This window comes from Rhinopithecus bieti, unplaced genomic scaffold (genome assembly GCF_001698545.2).
Source record: "Rhinopithecus bieti isolate Rb0 unplaced genomic scaffold, ASM169854v2 scaffold_23283, whole genome shotgun sequence".
Classification (NCBI taxonomy): Eukaryota; Metazoa; Chordata; class Mammalia; order Primates; family Cercopithecidae; genus Rhinopithecus; species Rhinopithecus bieti.
This window is the reverse complement of record NW_016810852.1, coordinates 780-25,200: the sequence shown is the minus strand read 5'-3', so window position 1 is coordinate 25,200 and position 24,421 is coordinate 780. Positions and strand designations below refer to the sequence as shown.

The following is a 24,421-nucleotide window of genomic DNA, read 5'->3' as shown; positions in this document are numbered from 1 at the left end:
TCATAGAGATGGGGTTTTGGCATGTTCACCAGGCTGGTCTCAAACTCCTGGGCTCAAGCAATCTGGCCGCCTTAGCCTCCCAAAGTGCTGGGAATACAGGCATGAGCCACCACACCCAGCCCAAGTCAACTATTTCTTTGATAATGCTGTGTAACAAACAATTCAGTGGCTTACATTAGCAAACATTTCTTTTTCCACTGATAGACCTGTGGGTCACCTGGAGTGGCTGTTTTAGCTTGTTAAGGGGGAGGTTCAGGTCTTTTCCACATGGCTCTTATCCCAGGACCAGTGGCTGTCTAGGGCATGTCCTTCTCATGGCATGTGGCAGACACAAAAGAAGGGAAGCATATTGAAAGCTTCCTCTCACTTCATTTCATGTCTGCAAATATTTCATTGGTCAGATCAAGTCATAGGTGATATGGTGTGGATCTGTGTCCCCACCCAAACCTCATGTCTAACTATAATCCCCAGTGTTGGAGGTAGGGCCTGGTGGGAGGTGACTGAATCACGTGAGTGGTCCTTCATGAATGGTTTAGCACCATCTCCTGGTGCCATTCTTGTGATGGCAAGCATGTTTTTACAAGATCTGGTCATTTAAAAGTGTGCAGCACCTCCCCCCACTCTTTCTCTCTTATTCCTCCTCCACCATGTAAGATGCGCCTGCTCCCCTTCACCTTCCTCCATGATTAAAAGTGTCCTGAGGCCTCAGGAGCCGAGCAGGTGCCAGCATCATGCTTTCTATACAGCCTGCGTAACTGTGAGCCAATTAAAGCTCTTTTCTTTATAAATTACCCAGTCTCAGGTATTTCTTTATAGCAATGCAAGAACAGACTAATACATAGGGGCAAGTCTAATACTGATGGGGCAAGGGAAGGAAAGAGAATTATAAATAAATAATAAAAGCAAACACATGGCTACATCCTGACCTGTTGGTCTTGTTTAGTATTTGAGATTCAAGAATGTAAAACAGGGCCGGGCGCGGTGGCTCACACCTATAATCCCAGCACTTTGGGAGGCCAAGGTGGGCGGATCACGAGATCAGGAGATCGAGACCATCCTGGCTAACACAATGAAACCCCGTCTCTACTAAAAATACAAAAAACTAGCCGGACGTGGTGGCGGGCGCCTGTAGTCCCAGCTACTCAGGAGGCTGAGGCAGGAGAATGGCGTGAACCCAGGAGGCGGAGCTTGCAGTGAGCAGAGATGGCGCCACCGCACTCCAGCCTGGGCGACACAGCGAGACTCTGACTCAAACAAAACAAAACAAAAAAGAATGTAGAATATACTCCAAACAGAAATAAATTATTATTGCAAGTGTTAACAGTCTCATGTCCAATTACTTTCTGTCAGAGTTTAGCATCTTCAGCAGGATCAACATTAGAATTTCTCTTGGTTGTCATCTTCTCAGTATTCGAAGGACCCCACCAAGACTGTTTAGACACTGGCAGCATCTTCCTAATCATCCCGTTGGTGGGTCTCTTGGGCAGGCATCGGAGTCATCTGGGGAACTTGTTAAAACAAACCCCTAGAGTTTCTGATGGAATTTAGATGTGGCTTGAGCATTTTTTTTTTTATTTTTTTGAGACTGAGTCTCGCTCTGTCGCCCAGGCTGCACGATCTCGGCTCACTGCAACCTCTGCTTCCCGGGTTCACGCCATTCTCCTGCCTCAGCCTCCTGAGTAGCTCGGACTACAGGCACCCACCACCACGCCCGGCTAATGTTTTATGTTTTTTAGTAGAGACAGGGTTTCACCATGTTAGCCAGGATGGTCTCCTGACTTCATGATCCACCCGCCTCAGCCTCCCAAAGTGCCGGGATTACAGGCATGAGCCACCGCGCCCGGCTGAGCATTGGGAATTTTAAAAGCTCTCTGGATGATTTCAACTTTGCAGCCCTTGTGAGAACCATTTCTAGAATAGTGGTTCTGAAACCTAAGCAGGCACCAGAGTCATCTAGAGGACTTAGTGAAACACAAATCACTGGACTGCACTCCCAGAGTTGGATTCAGTGGTTCGCAGTAGGTCAAGCCTGAGAATTTGCATTCTAACAAGTTTCCAGGTGATGCTTAGGCTGCTGGTCTGGGGACTGAGCTTTGAGAACCACTGGCATAGGGGCATTGTCTGCACTAATAATGGTAAACACTCAGTTTTAGCATTGCAAATTGGGTTACTCTCGGAAGCAAACTGGAGAGTTTCCTGTCAAAGTATTGATTGCTGAGCCAGTGCTGGATGTTCTCTTAAAGAGCATCAATAGCTCTGCCCCAGCTGTGAGCTTAGAAACCTGATGCTGCTTAACATGCCAATTCTCAAAAATATTCCTTGGAATTTCCCTTTTACAACTGTACATGTAGCCAGGCTCGGTGACTCACACCTGTAATCCCAGCACTTTGGGAAGCTGAGGTGGGAGGATCACTTGAGCTCAAGAGTTCGAGACCAGCCTGGACAACATAGTGTGACCTCATGTTTACTAAAAATAAAAAAGCCGGGCGTGGTGGCGCATACCTGCAGTCCCAGCTACTCGGGAGAGTGAGGTAGGAGGTTTGCTTGAGCCCAGAAGGTTGAGGCTGCAGTGAGCCATGATCAGGTCACTGCACTCCAGCTTGGGTGACCAAGTGAGGCCCTGTCTAAAAAAAAAAAATTAATAAAATTGTATATAGCTTCTCTATCTTCTCACCAGTATACCTGTGTAGATGCAGAAAACTCCAAAACCCATAGCATATCCTGTTGGTGCTCTGTACTACCCTCAATACTGATTGTAATTCTTAGTACACAGTATTAACTTTTGGGTATCATTTTAACTCCCAGAAAAGTTTCAAGAATAATCCAAGGAACTCCCATATAACCTTTATCCATATTCACACATTTTTCCCCTGGGCTTTATGCTTTTCTGTCTCTCTCTCTTTTTTTCTTTTCTGAAAAGTTTGAGAGTAACTTGGAAACATTGTAATCCTTTACCCTTAAATATTTTAGCTATATTACCTAAGAACAAAGGCATTCTCTTAAATAATCACAGTACAGTCCTCAAAATGAAGAAAGTGACATTTACTTTTTTTTTTTTTTTTTTTGAGACAGATTCTCATTCTGTCGCCCAGGCTGGAGTGCAGCGGCACAATCTCGGCTCACTGCAGCCTCCGCCTCCTGGGGTAATTCTCCTACCTCAACCTCCTGAGTAGCTGGGATTACAGGCACCTGCCACCATGCCCAGCTAATTTTTGTATTTTTAGTAGAAATGGTGTTTCACCATGTTGGCCAGGCTGGTCTCAAACTCCTGACCTCAAATGATCCACCTGCCTTGGCCTCCCAAAGTGCTGGGATTATAGGTTTGAGCCATCACATCCAGCCAGTAACATTAACTTTTCATATTATTATCTAACTCACAATATAGATTGAAATTTTGGCCTGTGTCCCAGTAATGTCCATGATAGCCATGCGTTTCTTCTGGTCCCGGGTTCCACCCGGCATCATGGATTACATGTAGCCATCATGTCTCTTTCGTTTCCTTGAATCCAGCAGAGCTCCTTAGCCTTTCTTTGTCTTTCTTGACCTTCACATTTTTTGAGAAGTACAGGCCAGCTGTTTTGTAGAATGTCCCTTAGTTTGGGTTTGTCTAATGTTTCGTCATGGTTAGATTCAGATTGTGCATTTTTGGCCAGAATGTCACTGCACTAAAGTTGCATCCTCGGTACATCATTTCAGCAGGCAGTCCTACAGTCTGCCTTTGTCCCAGTATTAGTGATGTTAGCGTCAACTGTTTGGATTAGGTGGTGTCTGACAAACGTTTCCACCGTAGGGTAACAATTTTTCCCTTTGTAATTAATAAGTGTTTTGTAGGGAGAGGCTCCAAGGCTAAGCCAATGCCCTATTTCTCATCAATTTTTCACCCACTGGTTTTAGCAGGTAGTGATGGTTTTCCACCTGCATCATTCCTTCCATGCATTTCTGCTATTGAGCTTTGGCATCTTTGAAATTCTTACTCATGTCTCCCAGCTCCTTAATCTTTGTATAGACTGGAGTTGACATTGTGGCAAGTCACATTTGTGCCACTTGTAACAGTGATGAGAAAGTCACTGATAGATACAGAGAAAAAAAATTTAAAAAGCCATTCTACAAATAGTGTTTTAAAGAAGAGACCAAACCAAATGAAAAGAGGCAACTAAGAAAGTTAAAATGGGCTCTAAAAACAAAAACTTGAATTTATGGATCGAAAGAGCTCCTTTGAATTCTGTAAAACTCAATGAAAATTGACATTCACCTAGACACATCCTAAAAACAATTCAAATTGCAAGGGTTTAGAAATGTTTTCCTTCAAGCATCCATGCAGAAGAGAAAAAAAGGCTAATGCCAAAGGAACAAAAATAAAGGTAACCTTAGGACTGTCTTTTGCCACCCTTAATACCAGCAAACAGTGAGAAGAGAAGAGTTTGGGTAAGGAAAGGCTTATTCAAAGAATGACAAATCATGTCCTACTTGCAAAGACCTCAAAAACATACCATTGCTCAGAAGGACCTGAAAGCACATTCCAGTTCCCTGAGCATTTTCTGTCTCCTGTTGCCCTGCAGAGACTCTTGACTTACCTTCACATTTTTCGTAGCCTGCAGCACGCCGCTTTCAGGAGCTGAGAAAGTATTTGTTGACACATCCATACAGACCCTCATTCTCCTCTCTGCCGCAGTCCACTGGCCTGCTGTGGGTCCTCACACATGCTATGGCGGGCATACTACACTAATGTTTCTTCAGCCAAAGTGTCCTTTCCCACAATCAGCGTGTCCAGCTCCCCACTTCTTTCAGTCATTTTGAAAGTCATGTTCTCAGGCCAGGCACAGTGCCTCACACCTGTAATCCCAGCATTTGTGGGGCCTAGGCAGGCAGATTGCTTAGTCCAGGAGTTCAAGACCAGCCTGGGCAACATGGCAAAACCCCATCTCTACAAAAAATACAAAAATTAGCCCAGCATGGTGGGAAGACCCCGTGAGCCTAGGAGGCAGAAGTTGCAGTGAACTGAGATCACACCACTGCACTCCAGCCTGGGGGCACAGAGGGAGACTCTGTCTCCAAAAAGCAATCATTTTCTCATTGACATCTTCCCTGGTCATCCTGCGAAACATCCTGTTTAACCTACTCACCCCTCTATATTTCTTTTCTGCTTTCTCTTAGTTTTTCTTCTTAGCATTTTAACATTGTATTAAAATATTTTAGTAGACTTACTTATCTATCTAATATTTTTTTTTTTTTTTTTTTTTTTTGGGACAGAGTCTCGCTCTGTTGCCCAGGCTGGAGTGCACTGGCACGATCTCGGCTCACTGCAATCTCTGCCTCCCAGGTTCAAGCAATTCTCCTGCCTCAGTCTCCCGAGTAGCTGGTATTACAGGCGTGTGCCACCACACCCGACTAATTTTTGCATTTTTAGTAGAGATGGGGTTTCACCATGTTGACTAGGCTGGTCTTGAACTTCTGACGTCAAGTGATCCACCTGCCTCAGCCTCCCAAAGTGCTGGGATTACAGACATGAGCCACTGCACCCAGCCTATTTTATTTTTAATATATGTTTTATTTATTGTCTTCCCAACTAGAACATAAGTAGTGTGTTTGTTTGTTTGCATTGCTATAAAGAAATGCCTGGCCGGGCGCGGTGGCTCAAGCCTGTAATCCCAGCACTTTGGGAGGCCGAGACGGGTGGATCACGAGGTCAGGAGATCGAGACCATCCTGGCTAACACGGTGAAACCCCGTCTCAACGAAAAAAAATACAAAAAACTAGCCGGGAGAGGTGGCGGGCACCTGTAGTCCCAGCTACTCGGGAGGCTGAGGCAGGAGAATGGCGTGAACCCGGGAGGCGGAGCTTGCAGTGAGCTGAGATCCGGCCACTGCACTCCAGCCTGGGCGATAGAGTGAGACTCCGTCTCAAAAAAAAAAAAAAGAAAAGAAATGCCTGAGGCTTGGTAATTTATAAAGCAAGAGGTTTATTTGGGCTCACGGTTCTGCAGGCTGTACAGGAAGTGTGGTGCCAGCGTCTGCTTCTGGGGAGGGCCTCAGGAAGCTTCAAGTCATGGCAGAAAGCAAAGGGGGAGTAGGTGCATCTTGCAGCGAGACAGGGAACAAGGGGTGGGGGGTAGGGGCCACACCCTTAAACAATCAGATCTCACGTGAGAGAGTGAGAACTAACTTATTACCATGAGGAGGACACCAAGACATTCAAGAGGGATCCGCCCCCATGACCCAAACACCTCCCACCAGGCCCCACTTCCAACAACGGAGGTCACATTTCAGTATGAGATCTGGAGGGGACAGACATCCAAACCATATCAAGTACCATGAGAATAGGTATTTTTACCTCAATAGGTAAGATTCTCTATGGCTTCCACAAGACCTAGAACAGTGCCTGGCACATAGTAGATCCAAAAGTACATGTTCTTTTTTATTGTTATGATCCATATTTTCTGCAGGGCCAGGTAGTTCAGCAACGCAGCGACATCATCAGAGACCCAGGCCCTTTGTGTCTCTGTCCGCCTCCACCCCTTTGGCTGCCCAACTCGGTGCCTGCCCTACAGATTCCCCACAAACATTTAACCATTTAACGAAAGGGTGAAGGACCGGGTACAGTGGCTCATGCCTGTAATCCCACTACATTGGGAGGCCAAGGTGGGCAGATCACTTGAGGTCAGGAGTTCAGGACCAACTGGGCCAACATGGTGAAACCTCATCTCTACTAAAAATACAAAAATTCGCTAGGCATGGTGGCACGCGGCTGTCGACCCAGGTACTCGGGAGACTGAGGCAGGAGAATTGCTTGAACTTGGGAGGCGGAGGTTGCAGTGAGCCAATATCGCACCACCGCACTCCAGCCTGGCGACAGAGCGAGATTCCATCTCAAAAAAAAAAAAAAAAAAAAAAAAAAGTATGTGAGAGAGGGCACATGGCTTCCTAGGGAGACCAGAGTTTAAAGACATTGGGCTTGTACCAACTCTACAAAGAGACTGAAATAGACGGGAAACACCTGAGCTAAAAAGAGCTGGCCTGCAGGGCTTGCCTGAGGATTTAGGTCTGAGGTGGCTCTGAGGGGCTCTTTGGATGCTTCTGGATTCAGCTGCCTGGCCATGCACACCCATGCCCAAGCTTGTGTGTTTTGTCCCTGTTGGGGTTATCCACAGCGGAGTGTGTGTGGTGGTTCCCTGCATTCCTAGTCCTCGGTTTGGGTTTATGCTGTGAACGAACATCCTGCCCCTGGAGGCAGCTGAGGAGAGAAAGGAGCAGGAACTTTTACTGGGACAGAACCCTGCAAGGGTGAACCTTCCTTCTGGGAGGCCACATCTACTTCCCACAGGCTCTCCTGGTTCATTTTGTGGACAATGATGCCACCTAGTGGGAAACAGTAAGAACTCACAGCATTTCGACAACTTGACATAGATTTTCGAATAAAAATTTCCCTACTTTGTATTAGGTTGGTGCAAAAGTAATTGTGGTTTTGCCATTAAAAGTATGGCCAAAACCACAATTCCTTTTGCACCAACCTAATGCTTAATTCTGTTACCCATTGAGTGCTGTTTGCTGGTTTCTCCCCAGGCCAAACTACAGCACATGAGCAATCAGGATTTCCTAATGCTATCACCAGTTTTTAAGACGGCTATAAATGATGTAAATGTAAAACTGATGCAGAGCCTGGGCGTGGTGGCTCACACCTGTAATCCCAGCACTTTGGGAGGCCAAGGCGGGATGGTAGGGGGCATCGCTTGATGTCAGGAGTTCGAAACCAGCCAGGCCAACATGGTGAAACCCCATCTCTACTAAAAATACAAAAAACATTAGCCGGGCATGGTGGTGGGTGCCTGTAATCCCAGCTACTTGGGAGGCTGAAGCAGGAGAATCATTTGAACCCAGGAGGCAGAGGTTGCAGTGAACCAAGATCACACCACTTGCACTCCAGCCTGGGTGACAGAGCGAGACTCCATCTCAAAATAAAATTAAATAAAACTAATGCAGAGGCCCGGCACAGTGGCTCACACCTGTAATCCCAGCATTTTAGGAGACCAAGGTGGGTGGATTGCTTGAGCCCAGGAGTTCGAGAACAGCCTGGGCAACATGGCAAAATTGCGTCTCAACAAAAAATTAGCAAGCCGTGGCAGTGCGCACCTGTAGTCCCTGCTACTTGAGAGGCTGAGGTGGGAGGATTGCTTGAACCTGGGAGAGAGGCTGCGGTGAACCAAGATTGCACCACTGCACTCCAGCCTGGGCAACAGAGCGAGACCCTGTCTCAAACACACACACACGCACACACACGCACACACACACACACAAAACTGATACACAGAAAGTCTTAATGAAAGGAGATATGCCAAAATGACCATAGTGACAGGGTTAGGATGGTGTGGTTAGTTGTCTAAATGCTTTGTGATACAATTATGATATAGTTTGTATTTCTTTCTTAGAAAGTTTGTGTTATTCATAGTACATTTTTTTAAGTAGTAGATCCTGGTGAAAGTAAAGTTGGAAAATAAGGAAAGAGACAATAAAAACAAAATTACTCAGTTTCACCACTCAAACATAACTGTTTACATTTTTGGTGTGCTTCTATTTAGCCTTTTTTTTTTTAATTACAGAGTTTGTGTATTTTTTAATTGCGATTATTTATTTTCACTCTGGTAATAATTCTATTGCATTTATAATACTAAAAGTCACCCTTTAGACAAAGCTGTTTCCAGAAACTCTATCATTAAGATACATTGGCTTCCTGGATATCTGATCTTAAAATAATTTTTAATACTTTTGTGTTGTATGTTCATGTATATGGAGATATCTTCAAAAACGAATAATTGGACAGGTGAAAACAGTAAGAAGACGGTAATTTTTAAATTCACTGTGGAACATCCGGTGAGCCCACCAGCCGCCAGCAGGGTCCAGCTGTGTGCTGGCGCCACCTGGTGGTCATGGTTATGAACGGTTTAATTCTCCGCCTCTCCTTTGCTTGGCACACTGAAAAGGAACAAGGCTGTGGTGAGCTCAAGGATACCCAGGAAATGTATGGACTGGAGTTTGCATTATAAGTACCAAATAGGCACCACATGAAAGGAAAGAAAGGGCTCGTGGAATCTACGAAATGAAAAATTCAAACAAGAATATAGCCATTTGGAGTTGTAGCCCTTGGGTCACCTCCAAATCATCATTTTTAGAAATCTCTCTCTCTTTTTTTTTTTTTTTTTTTTTTTGAGATGGGAGTCCCCTTGCCCCCTCTGCCCCAACCCAGGCCTGGAGTGCAAGTGGCATGATCCTCGCTCACCTTGGCAGCCCCCCCCCCTTTTCTTGCCCTCCCGGGTTCCCCAGTGGATTCTCCTGCCCTCAGCCTACTGGGTAGCTGGGACTAATAGGCACACAACAACACGCCCAGCTATTTTTTGTAATTTTTAGTAGAGAACAGGGTTTCACCCTGGTTGGCCAGGCAGGCTGGTCTCGAACTCCTGACCTCAGGTGCTCCACCCGCCTTGGCCTCCCAAAATGCTGGGATTACAGGTGTGAGTCATCGCGCCCGGCCACAATTCTCTTTTAAAAAGAAATCTCTTCTCCACTTGTAACTCATTTATCTTATCAAAAAACAATGTCTGTCCTTTCTCTGTGATATATAAGTTTTACGTTTTGAGAAGGTTCTGGGAGAGGCAGGTTGTACAAGAGAAAACATTCTTGTTTATTAGAGCCATAAACAGCTGATATGAATCCCAGCTCTGCCACTTACTAACTGTGTCCCAGGCTAAGTCATGTAATCTTTCTGGGCTGTTCCCTCTTCTCTGGAATGGGGGTAATCACAACTTCTTTTCTAGGTTATAAGGACTAGACATTATGCCTAGTGCTGTGTTTGTAGTGCAGGGTTCAGTGACATGTAGATGTTTTTAAAATAAAAAGCCTTATGGATAAGTCAGATTAGGTTAAAACAATTAAAAGTTAATTCAGTTTACCAATTCTTGGACGCACAAGTTTTCCCATGTTAACATCTCTAAAGATGTGTCTGTGGTGTGCCAGCGTTTTTCTTTCTCAATAACTTTATAAAATAATGGTGCTCCTTCCATTTGCTGGTGTTTCACACAGAATATTGTAATGAGGTCAGCAGAATAAAGTGTGCAGAGAGAAGTGTTTCAAGTGCTTTGGGGTTGTGTCTGTAAAGCCTGAATATGAGACTTGGTGGTATGAGGTCTAATGGGGGCAACTCTCCCCCTGCCCTGTTCGCAGTCCCAGACTTGAACCTAACAGCGACTGTTTCTATGAAGTTTATTTCAAAAATGTGTGTTAAACCTTTTCAGGGCCGGGCGCAGTGACTCACACCTGTAATCCCAGCACTTTGGGAGGCCGAGGCAGGTGGATCACCTGAGGTCAGGAGTTCGAGACCAGCCTGGCCCACATGGTGAAACCCCATCTCTACTAAAAATATCAAAAATTAGCCGGGCATAGTGGCAGATGCCTGTAATCCCCATTTCTCCAGAGACTGAGACAGGAGAATTGCTTGAACCCAGGAGGCGGATGTTGCTGTGAGCCGAGATTGTGCCACTGCACTCCAGCCTGGCCAACAGAGCAAGACTCCATCTAAAAAAAAAACAAAAAACAAAAAAAACCTTTTCAGATTCAGTGAGATGACACAGCGCAGATCATCCCCCAGCAGCTTGTAGTATTTTCCGCATACAGTGCACGTGAGGGGAATGATGGAGGGTTGTCTTGTGGGAGCAGCTGGAGGGTGGGTATGATCTCTTCTCAAGTCCTGCTACTTCCTTCTCTGCTGTGTCCACTGCTGTCAGCTCTCAGGGACTGTTTTGAGGACTGAATGGGATGTTGCCTGGAAAATACCTGGCACTTAGTTGATTCCGTAAATAACAGCTGGTCGTACTCTCTATCTCCTTGGCAACTATTCCTGGTCTTTTTTTCTCTCTTTCAGTCTAATAAAGTTCCTGTCGTTCAGCACCCGCATCACATGCATCCGCTGACTCCCCTCATCACCTACAGCAATGACCACTTCTCCCCCGGCTCCCCTCCCACCCACCTCTCCCCAGATATTGATCCAAAGACAGGTAAGTCGTCTGCCACTCAGGCAGCGCTGCTGCAGGGCAGGCGGGCTTCTCTTTTGTGGGGACATAACAGCCCTTGAATCAGGTTGACCTGGGGTCAAATCATCGCTCTTTGTCTCAGGAGTCTTTGGACCTTGTCTGCTAACTTTAGCCTTGTCGTTTTTTTCATCTTTACCTCCCCGTACCTTCCCCACCATAGGGTCATAAGGTCCAGAGGGAATTAAGCAGTGAAGCACAGGGCCTGGCTCCACAGGCAATGTTTGGGGTGACTCTGCCCAAGTCCAGCCCAGCTGTGGGCCGTGCTTCCCTACACCAAGACACCTTTGCCCTAAACTAAACATTTTTAAATAGATTCATCAGTCTAAGCAGACACAGAAGTGCAACCATAAAGCAGTGAAGCCAAACTGGCTTTTATTTATTTATTTATTTCAGGCAGTCTTGCTGTGTCGCCCAAGCTGGAGTGCAGTAGTGTGATCTCAGCTCACTGCAGCCCGGGCTCAAGCAGTCCTCCTACTCAGCCTCCTGAGTTGCTGCAACCACAGGCGCATGCCACCATGCCCTTGCCCAGCTAATTTTTGTATTTTTAGTAGAGATGGGTTTTTGCCATGTTGCCCAGGCTGGTCTCAAACTCCTGGGCTCAAGCAATCAACTCACCTAAGTGTGGGGATTGCCGGTGTGTGCCACTGTGCCCCACCTGAGCTGGCTTTTTTTGTTGTTGTTGTTGACAACAACTTGCCCACCAGACCTGTCCATTCCAGGGAGCCACTGTCTTTATAGCATTCACACAGAGTTGCCAGGGGAAGGCAAAGCGTTTTGGGGGCCCCTCTTTGGAGAAATAAGTCACTACAAGTTACAGATCATGAGGAAGACACATGTGGAGGAGGAATCCAAAGTTTATTTCTCCATGAATGAGGCGGGCTTTCTAGACTTAGTTCACCAGTGACTCTTGTCATTGATCTTGTGGGTCCTGTCCCTCTCTTCCAGGATGCTGGCTTCTATATCACAGCCAGCTGGAAGGTACTCTTCACAGAGATGGAATCCATGCAGCTAGAGAAGGGGTGCATTAGTCCTGCCTTCCCTGAATATGTCCTTGACTGACTGGTGAGAGCTGCTAGGGAGGTGACAGAGGGCAAGGACGATGACACAAGCGCCCACTAGGCTGCAGAGCAGCAGGGACATAGGGCAGGACGCTCCCATTTGATGTTCGTTGCAACGCTCTGGCAGGGCGAGGGGCAGTCTGACACATCTCTCTTTGGAAGCAGGAATCCCCCGGCCCCCTCACCCATCCGAGCTGTCACCGTATTACCCACTCTCTCCCGGAGCTGTCGGACAAATCCCCACCCCCCTCGGCTGGCTCGTCCCACAGTAAGGAACCCACAGCCTCTCTTCCCCCTGCTCCCTCCTTGCGCTGAGCCCTGCCTCTGTGCCCTGCGTGCCCTGCACTGTGGAGCCCCCTCAGAGGCGAGCCCAAGACTAGGCCTCCCTGCTCCCTCCCGGGCAGCTTGCTCCCAGCTCTACCTTCCCACTTGCTTCCCTTATTTCTCATCCCCTCTTCCCAAGCACCTCTCCTCCCCTGCCCTGAGCTTTCCCAATGTGCTGACCGGATTTCCTCACCCTTACAGGCAAGGCCAGCCCATGTACTCCCTTCCTCCTGGTGGCTTCCGGCACCCTTACCCCGCCCTCGCCATGAACGCCTCGATGTCCAGGTGAGTTCTGGGGCTGGGGCTGTCCACATGTTTGTCTTAGCGACCACACCATTTCTGACCACGAAACAGCTTTTCCTTACCAGTTAATGAGCAGGCATAGGGCTCACCCTTCCCCCAACCTCCCTTTGGTCGAGCACCTTCTTGTGCCCTGCACTTCCCACCCCCAGGTCAGAATGGAGACCACAGGATCACTGTCCCCATCTCTCCAGCAAAAGGATTTCAAAGCCCTAGCGCTCTGCCTCCTGCCATGGGCTCTGGCACAGAAGCATTTTGAGGACAGATGCGCCCCGACTTAGGACAGAGCCACGTCCTGATAAACCCATCGTACATTGAAAACACAACTTTCACCTTAGAATATTTGCAACATACGATGGTTTTATCCAGACATAACCCCATCTAGGTCAAACAGAGTACTGAATTCATACTGTTTTTGCACCATCATAAAGTCAAAAAATCCTAAGTCGCGGACTGTCTGTATATTGCCCTGAAGCCAGGGACTGGGAGAAGATGAATTTTTCCTGAAATGATGTCAGGAGAGGAGACAGTGAAAGGGGATTTCTGTCTCAGGGACCAGTTCTACCTGACAGTGGAACCTCTGAGGACAGAGGAAAGCCGCCCGCAGCCTAAGCCCTTCTTTCCGCAGCGTGCCCGGGCCTCTGCCCCTCCGCCCCTTTCGTGTGTTTCATCCCACCTGCTTCCAGCACCAGATGGGCAGCCTGGGTGTTGGTGGGGAGAGGGAAGAGGCATTAGGCACCTCCCAAAGCTGGTTCTCTAGAAGATGACAAATAGCCTTCTAGTCCTCAGACTCTGCCCCACGGACATACCTGTGCCCTCAAGGCAGAGAGCCACCGTGTCCTCTGCTGGGTGGCAGGTATCCAGCCTGAATCCCTCTGTTGTCATTTGTTTCTATCCGGTGCACAGCCTGGTCTCCAGTCGGTTCTCTCCTCACATGGTGGCTCCTGCCCACCCTGGCCTGCCCACCTCAGGGATCCCCCACCCTGCCATCGTCTCCCCCATTGTCAAGCAGGAACCGGCACCCCCCAGCCTGAGCCCTGCAGTGAGCGCGTAAGTAAGCGGCAGCCTGGATTGCGAGTGGGAGGGTACAGGCTGTGAAGAAGGGTGTCCACACACTGAGCAGCAAATGCCATGTACTCTTCTCTCTTGGTGTCACTCAGCAGGCAGCACAGCCTCCCCAGCCAGGCTCTCCCTCTCCGTCGGGACTTACTCCCTCGGACCTTCTGGGTCCCTGTCCTTTCAGGGACATGGTGCGTCTTCTCTCCTATTAAGAAAAGATTTACTGTCAGGTCTCAGAGGCTGAAGAGAACGTGAGAAAGCTTTTAACTCCCCCTCCTCCCCACCATAAGATATATGGAAAGGTGAGGCCCAGAAAGGAGACAGTGTTTTCTTAAGGACTCATGGTGGGCTGGTGGCCTAGCTGAGACGAGCACCAGGGTCCTTACCTTGCCCGTGTGCCATAAAGATGGCAGGAAGCCAAAGTCAGTGCTCCCTGGAGATCCCAGGAGACCCCACCCTTGGTTCTGCCCAGAGTGTCCCACACTGTGTCCTGTCACCATCGCCAGCACCTGCCAGCTCCAGTGAGAGCTCATCTCAGCACCCCCACCACGCTCTGCTCGTCTGTCTGGAAATTAGAGAGTAGATTTTCAAAGAATCTGGCTTGGAGATCATTCAAAGGTGGGAAACTAGGGGAGGAAGGTGCTCAGGCGCTGAGCGCAGCCATGGGGCCACTTGAATTAGCATCCAGGCAGCCCGCGCCCCTCCCCAGAGACAGTCAGCGGTGTCTCAGTGACAGGCAGGGATTGATGAGTCGTGTAACACCTGACACATACTAACCTACAATCACGTGCCTTCCCAGGAAATCACCAGTCACCGTGAAAAAGGAGGAAGAAAAGAAGCCCCACGTGAAGAAGCCTCTGAATGCCTTCATGTTGTATATGAAGGAGATGAGAGCCAAGGTGGTGGCTGAGTGCACCCTGAAGGAAAGTGCAGCCATTAACCAGATCCTGGGAAGAAAGGTAAGACCTGCCCTCACCCTCCAGGCCATGGGGGCAGCATCCCTGTATTGATGGCTCCGTGTCGTCTCTGACCCTCTCTCCCCCAGTGGCACAACCTGTCTCGAGAAGAACAGGCCAAGTACTACGAGCTGGCCCGGAAGGAGCGGCAGCTTCACTCGCAGCTCTACCCGACCTGGTCAGCGCGGGACAACTACGTAAGTGCACACTCTGGGCAGGGGACGCTCAGACCCCAACAGCAGCCTCTGCAAGAGGAGGAAGGGCGAAGGAAAGCGACTGCATTTATAGAGGACTCTTAAGATGAGGGAGAAGCCCATACTTCTCTAGAAAGAAGGAAGACATTTTAATTCTCAGGAAGTCAAGTCCTGAGGACAGACTTCAGTTTATGCATTTCCCTTTGAAGTGGACTCTGCCCTTGATTTCATAACACAGGGCACATGGTTAGCTGTGGTGGGAAGAGTGTCTCTAGCCACTCCTAACCCATGGCTCAAAGACCAGTGTGTGAGCCTCAGGGGGTGTGTCTCAGCTCCCGGAAACCAAGCCAATTTTTGCATGCGTGTTCTTCTTTGCTCTTTTTCTGGTAAGAGGACCCACAGTTGCATCAAACTTTCAAAGGGACCTGGGACCCCTCAGAAAAGATCAAGAAGCACTGTTCTAGGGAGAGAAATGGAAAAACAGAGTCTGAAGGGCAGTGGAGGGAGGAGGCCTTCCAAGAAGGCCTTGGACATCCAGCCTGGAGGGGAAATGCATTTGTTAGGGGAGGAAGGGCTCCCGCTGCCTCCTCTCGGGCTCCCACGGGTGTGATCTGAATCGTCTCTCTCTCCACACCCTCCCTGAGGGATCAAGAGCAGTAACGGGCAACGTCCTGTATTCTCTCTGATCTGGGAGCCCCTGAGAAGCCAGCATTCTTCTCTCCCGGTTTAACTCTTCCTTTTGCTATATTTTCCAGGGTAAGAAAAAGAAGAGGAAGAGAGAAAAGCAGCTGTCCCAGACACAGTCACAGCAGCAAGTCCAGGAGGCAGAGGGTGCGTCTGGGGGCACTGGCCTCTTCTGCTTTTCCTTCCATCACAGCCACACCTGCCCATGCCGTCTCTAGCTCCATGGTGGGTCAGGGCTTCTGCCTCGGTATTCGCGGGCAGGTGTTACTACCCCTTTCTCGAGGTGGCCACTTAAGAGGCTCTGAGATGTGAAGGCATTTTCCCAGGTACTCTGCTTCAGTGGTGGTGGTAGGATTTGATCCCAGAACTTTCGCACTTCAAAGCCTAGGCACTTTTTAATTCCGTTGAAAAGTGAATCATCCTACCTGAGGGTTAATGGAATGAGGCTGAAATTGTCTTTGAAATGCCCTTAGGAAAGCAGCACATGAGCCCCTGACATCCCACCTGTCAGTGGATCCAGGACAGCCAGGGTTTCCTTGGATGTTTCTTTGGTTGAACACCAGAAAAAATAGTTTGCTTGAGTTTAGGAGGCACTTTGTGTCAAAACCGTGTATAAAATCACTTTATACCAGAATTATGCCTAGCACAGAAAGATGCTCACACTGTGACGACTATTATTAATATTTAGGTCACACCTCCATCTCATGCTTACTCCAGGACAAACAAATCTGTCGCTGCTTGCGTGATGTAAAGTGCTTTCAGTCTCTCTCCTTCCTTCCTCTCTTCCTCCCTCCCTCACTCCCTCCCTCCCTCCCATTCACCCTTCCTCCCTTTCTCCTTCCCTCACTCCCTATTTCCTTCCCTCCCTTTCTCCCTCCCTCCCTATTTCCTTCCCTCCCTTCCTCCCTCCCTCTCCCTTCCTCCCTCCCCTCCTCCTTCCTCCCTCCCTCCCTCCCTATTTCCTTCCCCTCCCTTCCTCCCTCCCTCCTCCTTCCTCACTCCCTCCCTCCTATTTCCCTTCCCTCCCTTTCTCCCTCCCTCCTATTTCTTCCCTCCTTCTCCTCCCCTCCTCCTCCCTCCCTCCCTCCCTCCCTCCCTCCCTTCCTTCCTTCCTTCCTTCCTTCCTTCCATTATACATAGGAGTGCACATGAGTGGGACCCGTGCGTGCTGCGGAACCCACCGTCTGGCGCGCTGCTCAGCAGGCATGCGCTCTCTCTGACTGTTAATACCATAAGCCAGAGATTTCAAAGCAAACCGGAGATTCATCCCCAAAATTGCGAGCTTTAGGAAGGGAGGGTGGTCCTGTGAGACACTGAGCCATCTTCTCTCCAATCTGATGCTGGGTGGATCTTCATCAGTTTGGGCGTTGCCTCTTCTCTGTGCGCTAGGTATCTGTGAATGCAGTTTCCTAGTCCTGAAAGCCTTGGAAGTAATGTCAGGTCCTCGCCAAAAGCATGCCTGTGTCTCCAAAGCACGTGTATCACCAGGGCTGTTCCTCAGCCTCCGCCTCTCCCAGAGCTATAGCTGCTCACTCTTTCTTGTATTTTCCCCCTAGGTGCTCTGGCCTCCAAGAGCAAGAAGCCATGTGTTCAGTACCTGCCCCCCGAGAAGCCCTGTGACAGCCCTGCCTCCTCCCACGGGAGCATGCTGGACTCCCCAGCCACCCCCTCTGCAGCGCTGGCCTCACCAGCTGCCCCGGCTGCCACCCATTCGGAGCAAGCCCAGCCCCTCTCCCTCACCACTAAACCAGAAACCCGGGCCCAGCTGGCTCTCCACTCTGCTGCCTTCTTGTCAGCTAAGGCTGCAGCCTCCTCCTCTGGCCAGATGGGCAGCCAGCCTCCCCTCCTGTCCCGGCCCCTCCCCCTTGGGTCCATGCCCACAGCTCTGCTGGCCTCTCCCCCGTCCTTTCCCACCACACTCCATGCCCACCAGGCCCTCCCGGTGCTACAGGCCCAGCCTCTTTCCCTGGTCACCAAGTCTGCCCACTAAGCTGCCCCCTGACCCCTGCAGGCTGTCACATGACTCATTGAGTAGTAATGATTCAGAAGAAAAAGAAAAAGGAGACTTTATTGGTCAATATTTGACCACTCTGGACTGTTCTGTAAAGTGGCTGGTAACAACAGCACTTTACAGTTTGTAGATGTAACCAGTAGCTGATCTTAAGGCTTTTTTAAAAAACAAAACAAAACAACAAAAAAAAACTTTATAAGAAAAAGAACTGAAAAGTAGCGTGCTGTTTGTGCCGTAGGTGCTGTGGTGGATGGACCTGGGCAGAGGGTGCCTCTCTCTCTCTCTCCCTCTCTCGCACTTTCTGTCTCCTGTCTCTTCTCGCCCCCGCCGCCTGCCCCAGCTTCCCCTACTTGATCTGCAGCTCTGCCATTGTGACATTTCCTGTTACCCAGTCCAAGTTTTCATCGTCTGCTCAATACCGTGGGTTCTTCTTCGTCCTCTGTCCTCTGCCCAGTGTGAGGCCATCACCATGTGAGAAAACATCTTGGCCTGATTTGCTGCCACCAGCATCCCCTCCCTCAGTGGGCCCGAACTCGCCAACCCCAGCTTTCAGTGGAGCAAGCGGGTCCTCTGAAATGGTTTCCCCCCAACCCCCCCATTTAAAGGGACTCAAGGTGCCTGCCACTTCCTCAGCGAAGAAGTCAGTGTTCCTCCCCGTCCTTGCCAGTGGCGATCATCCCCTCACAGTCCCAGAGTGGCAGGCAGGACCGGCCCCATGGTCTGGCTTCTGTCACCTGGGTCCGTGCCAGCACAATCTGCCAAAGTTCTAGAGACCTTGTTCCCTTCCCCATCACCTCACGTGCTTCTTCTGTGTGTATTTCTTTTTGTTTTTATGGTTTTTGGAGCAATTTAAATTCCCAGTTGTTTATTTTCACAAAAGAAAATAAAATTGCAGTTGCAAGACCTTTTCTGAGTGTTTCTTTAGTGCTTTTGTTGAATCAAACCACCCGTTTCACTCCCAAACCCTGTGTTAGACTTTAGCATATATGCAAAGGAAGATTGCCACTTGCCACAGGGGAATGTAAGGCATGCCTGACACCCTTCGAAAACCTGAGCCCAGCTTCCTGTCTCCAATGTACACAGGCCGGTCAGTGTCTATGACTGAGCTACAAAGGGGGGAATCATGTTTACAGTTATTTAAATGAATTCGCCACCTGGAAGACATTCAGCTTATGCTTCTGTCACCCATTTGACTTGTAATTGCCAAGATGTGAGGAAGCATCTTTTGGACACTTTCCATAGTATCTAGCACCACAATTAATTTTTTTGTAACAGCTTTATGGAGACATATGTCAGCCATTTAAAGTTACACTTCACCCATTTAAAGTATACAGTTCAGCCGGGCGCGGTGGCTCAAGCCTGTAATCCCAGCACTTTGGGAGGCCAAGACAGGCAGATCATGAGGTCAGGAGATCGAGACCATCCTGGCTAACACGGTGAAACCCCATCTCTGCTAAAAAAAAAAATACAAAAAACTAGCCAGGTGAGGTGGCGGGCGCCTGTAGTCCCAGCTACTCGGGAGGCTGAGGCAGGAGAATGGCGTGAACCCAGGAGGCGGAGCTTGCAGTGAGCCGAGATCCGGCCACTGCACTCCAGCCTGGGTGACAGAGCAAGACTCCGTCTCAAAATAAAAATAAAAATAAAAATAAATAAAGTATACAGTTCAACTGGGCAGAGCCGCTCTTGCCTATAATCCCAATGCTTTGAGAGGCTGAGGCAGGAAGATGACTTGAGGCCAGGAGTTCAGGACCAGCCTGGGCAACATAGCAAGACCTGATCTCTTAAAAAAAAAAAAAAATGGTGGCACACAAGCCTGTAGTCCTAGCTACTCAGGAGGCTGAGGCAGGAGGATCGCTTGAGCCCAAAAGTTCAAGGCTGCAGTGAGCTATGATTGTGCCACTGCATTCCAGCCTTGTCGACAGAGTAAGACTCTGCCTCAAATAAAAAATGTATACAATTCAGGCCAGGTGTGGTGGCTCACTCCTGTAATCCCAGCACTTTGGGAGGCCGAGGCGGGTGGATCACCTAAGGTCAGGAGTTTCAGACCAGCCTGGCCAACATGGCAAAACCCCGTCTCTACTAAAAATACAAAAATTAGCCAGGCATGATGGTGCATGCCTGTTATCCCAGCTACTCAGGAGGCTGAGACAGGAGAATCACTTGAACCCGGGAGGCGGAGGTTGCAGTGAGCCGAGATGGCACCACTGCACTCCAACCTGGGCAACAGAGCAAAACTTCATCTCAGAAAAGAAAAAAAAAGTAGACAATTCATCGGCTGTATGTTCAGAGTTACGTGTCTATCTATCACCACAGTCAATTTTAGAAAGACTTTGTCAGCCCCAGAGGAAGCCCCATATCCTTTGAAAATCACTCCACATTTTGCCCATCTCCCCCAGCCCTAGGCAACCGCTAATCTACTTTCCGTCTCCGAACTTGTCTATTCTAGACATTTCATATACAGTCATGCATAGCTTAGCAACTGAGACAACATTCTCACCAATGTGTCGTTGGGCAATTGCACTGTGTGAACGTCATAGAATGTAGTTAGAAAAACCCAGATGGGGGGCCGGGTGCGGTGGCGCAAGCCTGTAATCCCAGCACTTTGGGAGGCCGAGATGGGTGGATCACGAGGTCAGGAGGTCGAGACCATCCTGGCTAACACGGTGAAACCCCGTCTCTACTAAAAGTACAAAAAAAATTAGCCGGGCGCAGTGGCGGGTGCCTGTAGTCCCAGCTACACGGGAGGCTGAGGCAGGAGAATGGCGTGAACCCAGGAAGCGGAGCTTGCAGTGAGTGGAGATCACGCCACTGCACTCCAGCCTGGGCGACAGAGCAAGATTCCGTCTCAAAAAAAAAAAAAAAGAAAAGAAAAGAAAAGAAAAAAGAAAACTCCAGATGGTATACACACCTAGGCTATGTAGTCTAGTCTATTGCTCCTAGGGTACAAGCTTGTACAGCATGCTACTGTAGTGAATACTGTAGGTGACTGTGACACAGTGGTGAGCGTTTGTGTATCTAAACTTAGAAAAGGTGGCTAGGCGTGGTGGCTCACGCCTGTAATCCCAGCACTTGGGAGGCCAAGGCAGGCAGATCACCTCAGATGGGGAGTTCGAGACCAGCCTGCCAACATGAAGAAACCCCGTCTCTACTAAAAATACAAAAATTAGCCAGGTGTGTGGCACATGCCTGTAATCCCAGCTACTCAGGAGGCTGAGGCACACGAATCACTTGAACCCAGGAGGCAGAGGTTGCAGTGAGCCAAAAGTGCACCACTGCACTCCAGCCTGGGTGACAGAGTGAGACTCTTTCTCAAAAAAACAAAAACAAAACATAGAAAAGGTGCAGTAAAATCTGGTGTAAAAGATAAAAGATGGGTCGGGTGTGGTGGCTCACACCTGTAATCCCAGCACTTTGGGAGGCCGAACAGGTGGATCACCTGAGGTCAGGAGTTAGCGACCAGCCTGGCCAACATGATGAAACCCCGTCTCTACTAAAAATACAAGAATTAACGGCGTGGTGGTGGGCGCCTGTAGTCCCAGCTACTCGGGAGGCTGAGGCAGGAGAATTGCTTGAACCCAGGAGGCAGAGGTTGCAGTGAGCCAAGATCGCACCATTGCTCTCCAGCCTGGGAACAAGATCAAAACACTGTCTTAGAAAAAAAAAAAAAAAAAAAGATAAAAGATGGCCTAGCTGTATAGGGCATTTCCCAGGCATGGAGCGTGTGGGACTGGGAGCTGCTCTGGGTGTGTCAGTGAGTGGTGAGTGACCGTGACGCTGTACACTTAGGCAACACTAGGTTTATACAGAATTATTTTTCTTCAAGAATAAATTAACCTTAATTTAACTTTTTTACTTTATCAACTTAAACACTTTTTGACTCTTGCAGTAACACTTAGCTTAAAACACAAATACATTGTACAGCTGCACAAAAATATTTTCTTTATATCCTTATTCTGTGAGCTTTTTTCTAATTAAAGTCTTTTTGGGGGCTGGGTGGAGTGGCTTACGCCTGTTAATCCCAGCATTTTGGGAGGCCGAGGTGGGCAGATCACTTGAGGTCAAGAGTTTGAGACCATGACCTTGAAACCCCAATTCTACTAAAAATATAAAAATTAGCCGGACATGGTGGCGGGCGCCTGTAATCCCAGCTACTAGGGAGGCTGAGGCAGGAGACTCTCTTGAATCCGGGAGGTGGAGGTTGCAGTGGGCTGAGATCACACCACTGCACACCAGTCTGGGCAGCAGTGCGAGACTCCCTCTCAAAGAAAAGAAAAACAAAAACTTTTTTTTTAACTCCTTAAACTTTTTTCTTTAAAACAATAAAAGTATAGCAAATACATAAACCAGTAACATAGTCATTTCTTTCATTAAAAAGTACTATAGGCTGGCGCGGTGGCTCACGCCTGTAATCCCAACACACTGGGAGGCCGAGGCAGGTGGATCACCTGAGGTTAGGAGTTCGAGACCAGCCTGGCCAACATGGTGAAACCTTCTCTACTAAAAATACAAAACTCGCCTGTAGTCCCAGCTACTCGGGAGGCTGAGGGCAGAGAATCACTTGAAGCTGGGAGATGGAGGTTGCAGTGAGCCGAGATCGTGCCATTGCACTCCAGCCTGAGAGACAAGAGTGAGACTCTGCCTCAAAAAAAAAAAAAAAAAAAAAAAAAAAAAAAAGTACTATTTACTGCACATAATTCTGTGTGATAGACTTCTTTATATCGCTGGCAGTGCAGTGGGCTTGTTTTCACCAACATCACCACAAACATGTGACACTGTGCATTGCCTTAGGATGGCTCTAGTATCACTAGGCAGTAAGAATTTTTCAGCTCCATTATAATCTGAGGGGACCACCCTTGTATATGCAGTACATTGTTGAACATAAGCAGTTATTCAGCCCCTGACTGTTGCTTTGAAAAGGAACTCTGACAGCAGAGAAAGGCCTGGATTTCTATCAGATGGGCTTCAACCCTTGAGGTTTCTCCAGGGCTTTGGGTAAAGGAAAGACAGAGTCCATACACACACAGGAATGGATGCAGAGCCAGAGAAAGGAAGCCCAGAGTAGTTATAGGATAGTCTGAGAGCCCTTAAAGATATTCACTCACTTGGCAATTTCCCAGGGGCCTGCCCTGCCTGAGTCTAGGTAGCTGGACTCCAAGGTCTGAGCAATGGGCACAGTCAGAGAGAGATCCATGGGGGCCGTGGGCCTTCCTCTTTGTCCTGGAGCTCACAGACCCTCAGCCAAGCACTTGTGCCTGCAGGTGTCAGTGTGAGGAAGGGGCATGAGCTGGTGAACATCTATTGCCCCGTCGTGGTCTCCAACGCAGGGCTGTTCAACACCTATGAGCACCTACTGCCGGAGAACACCCGCTGTCTGCCAGGTAAAAGGCGGGTCTGCACTGCCCCTCTTGTAGGTTCCCCAATGTGTCCCCTTCTGGAGCCAACTTGCTCCGTCTGGGTCATGCTTCCCCTCTTCTTGGCCGGCCCTCTGATTGTCCTTAAGCAACAAGGTGAGAACGCTGCCTCTAATGTCATCCTAACCCTAGCATTTAATGTTGGGGAAACTGAGGCCCATACAGATTAATTACAGTCCTGAGGACACTCAGCTGAAAGGGGCAGGGCTGAGTGGAGCAGCTGGTCTGATTTGAAAGCTCTGGCTCCTCCCAATCCTCCGGGCTGAGCAGGTTTCCAGAGAAGAGGCCTCAGGAAAAGAAGCAGGAGAGCAGGCAGCCCACAGGGAGCAGAGCCGTGGAGCCACTGCGGCCGAGAGGTCCCGCCACTTCATGTAACTGGATGCATCTGGTGTGATCTGAGGAACGGAGGCCACTGGGAAGGGCGAACCAGGAACCCAGCAGGGGTGAGAGAGAGGGGCCCAGATGAAGGGCTCAGGCTGGGGCGGGAGCTGGAGAGCACAGAGCAGCTCCGGATGTGGTATGGTGGAAACCCTGGCTGGTGCAGGAGCCAGAAAGCAGGGGAAAGAGTCCTGACCCCAGAGGGTGGGCCCAGGAGCTGCTCCCTGAGGAACCGGGGAAAGGGACAGCAGAGCAGGCTGGGGGGTAAAGCGAAGTCCTGGCCTTCCTCATGGGGACTGGGTGGTATGTGAGTTGTGATTGTCTCCAGGGCATAGGGTGGCTCCACCAATGCCAGCTTCTCCTTCCCTTGCCCCATGTGGCTGAGCCTGCAGCCTGCACGGCCTCCCTCTTTTAGACCTGAAGAGCTGAGGGAGTGAGGCAGAGACAGCCCAGGGGCAGAGCAGGGGGGTTGGGCATGGTGCAGAGACAGGCTCTGCCTTTGTTACTTCCTGCCTTTCTCTCTGTGACACTGATCTCCCTTCTCCCCTGTCCCAGGACCTCTGGGCAGTGACACTATCCTGGCCAGGCCCAGCATCTTACCCAGGCAGCCCAGCTAGAGCCATCTGTCCCCCTTGCCCTCCATCCCTGTTCCTGTGTCTCTTCCTCCGGACTCACAAATATTTAGTTACACGAATGAAGCAGGCCGGGCGCAGTGACTCATGCCTTCAATCCCAGCACTTTGGGAGGCCAAGGCGCGCAGATCACTTGAGGTCAGGAGTTCGAAAATAGCCTGGCCAATGTGGTGAAACTCCATCTCTACTGAAAATACAAACATTAGTGGGTGTGGTGGTACGTGCCTGTAATCCCAGCTACTGGGGAGGCTGAGGCAGGAGAATCGCTTGAGCCTGGGAGGCAGAGGTTGCAGTAAGCAGAGATCACGCAACTGCACTCTAGCCTGGGCGACAGAGC

General features: G+C 49.2%; 1 protein-coding gene across 1 annotated transcript in view; it reads left to right on the top strand.

The window, feature by feature from the left end:
* Positions 1 to 18,572, top strand: part of TCF7L1 (transcription factor 7 like 1) — a 175,312-nt gene extending 156,740 nt beyond the window's left edge. The window contains exons 5-12 of the mRNA XM_017892975.1: positions 10,909 to 11,041; positions 12,301 to 12,403; positions 12,661 to 12,744; positions 13,666 to 13,809; positions 14,618 to 14,777; positions 14,864 to 14,971; positions 15,724 to 15,799; positions 17,209 to 18,572. Coding sequence (XP_017748464.1) covers positions 10,909 to 11,041; positions 12,301 to 12,403; positions 12,661 to 12,744; positions 13,666 to 13,809; positions 14,618 to 14,777; positions 14,864 to 14,971; positions 15,724 to 15,799; positions 17,209 to 17,642 — 1,242 coding nt within the window. The 3' untranslated portion in view covers positions 17,643 to 18,572. The remainder of the gene's footprint in view (positions 1 to 10,908; positions 11,042 to 12,300; positions 12,404 to 12,660; positions 12,745 to 13,665; positions 13,810 to 14,617; positions 14,778 to 14,863; positions 14,972 to 15,723; positions 15,800 to 17,208) is intronic.
* The last annotated feature ends 5,849 nt before the right edge of the window (positions 18,573 to 24,421 follow it).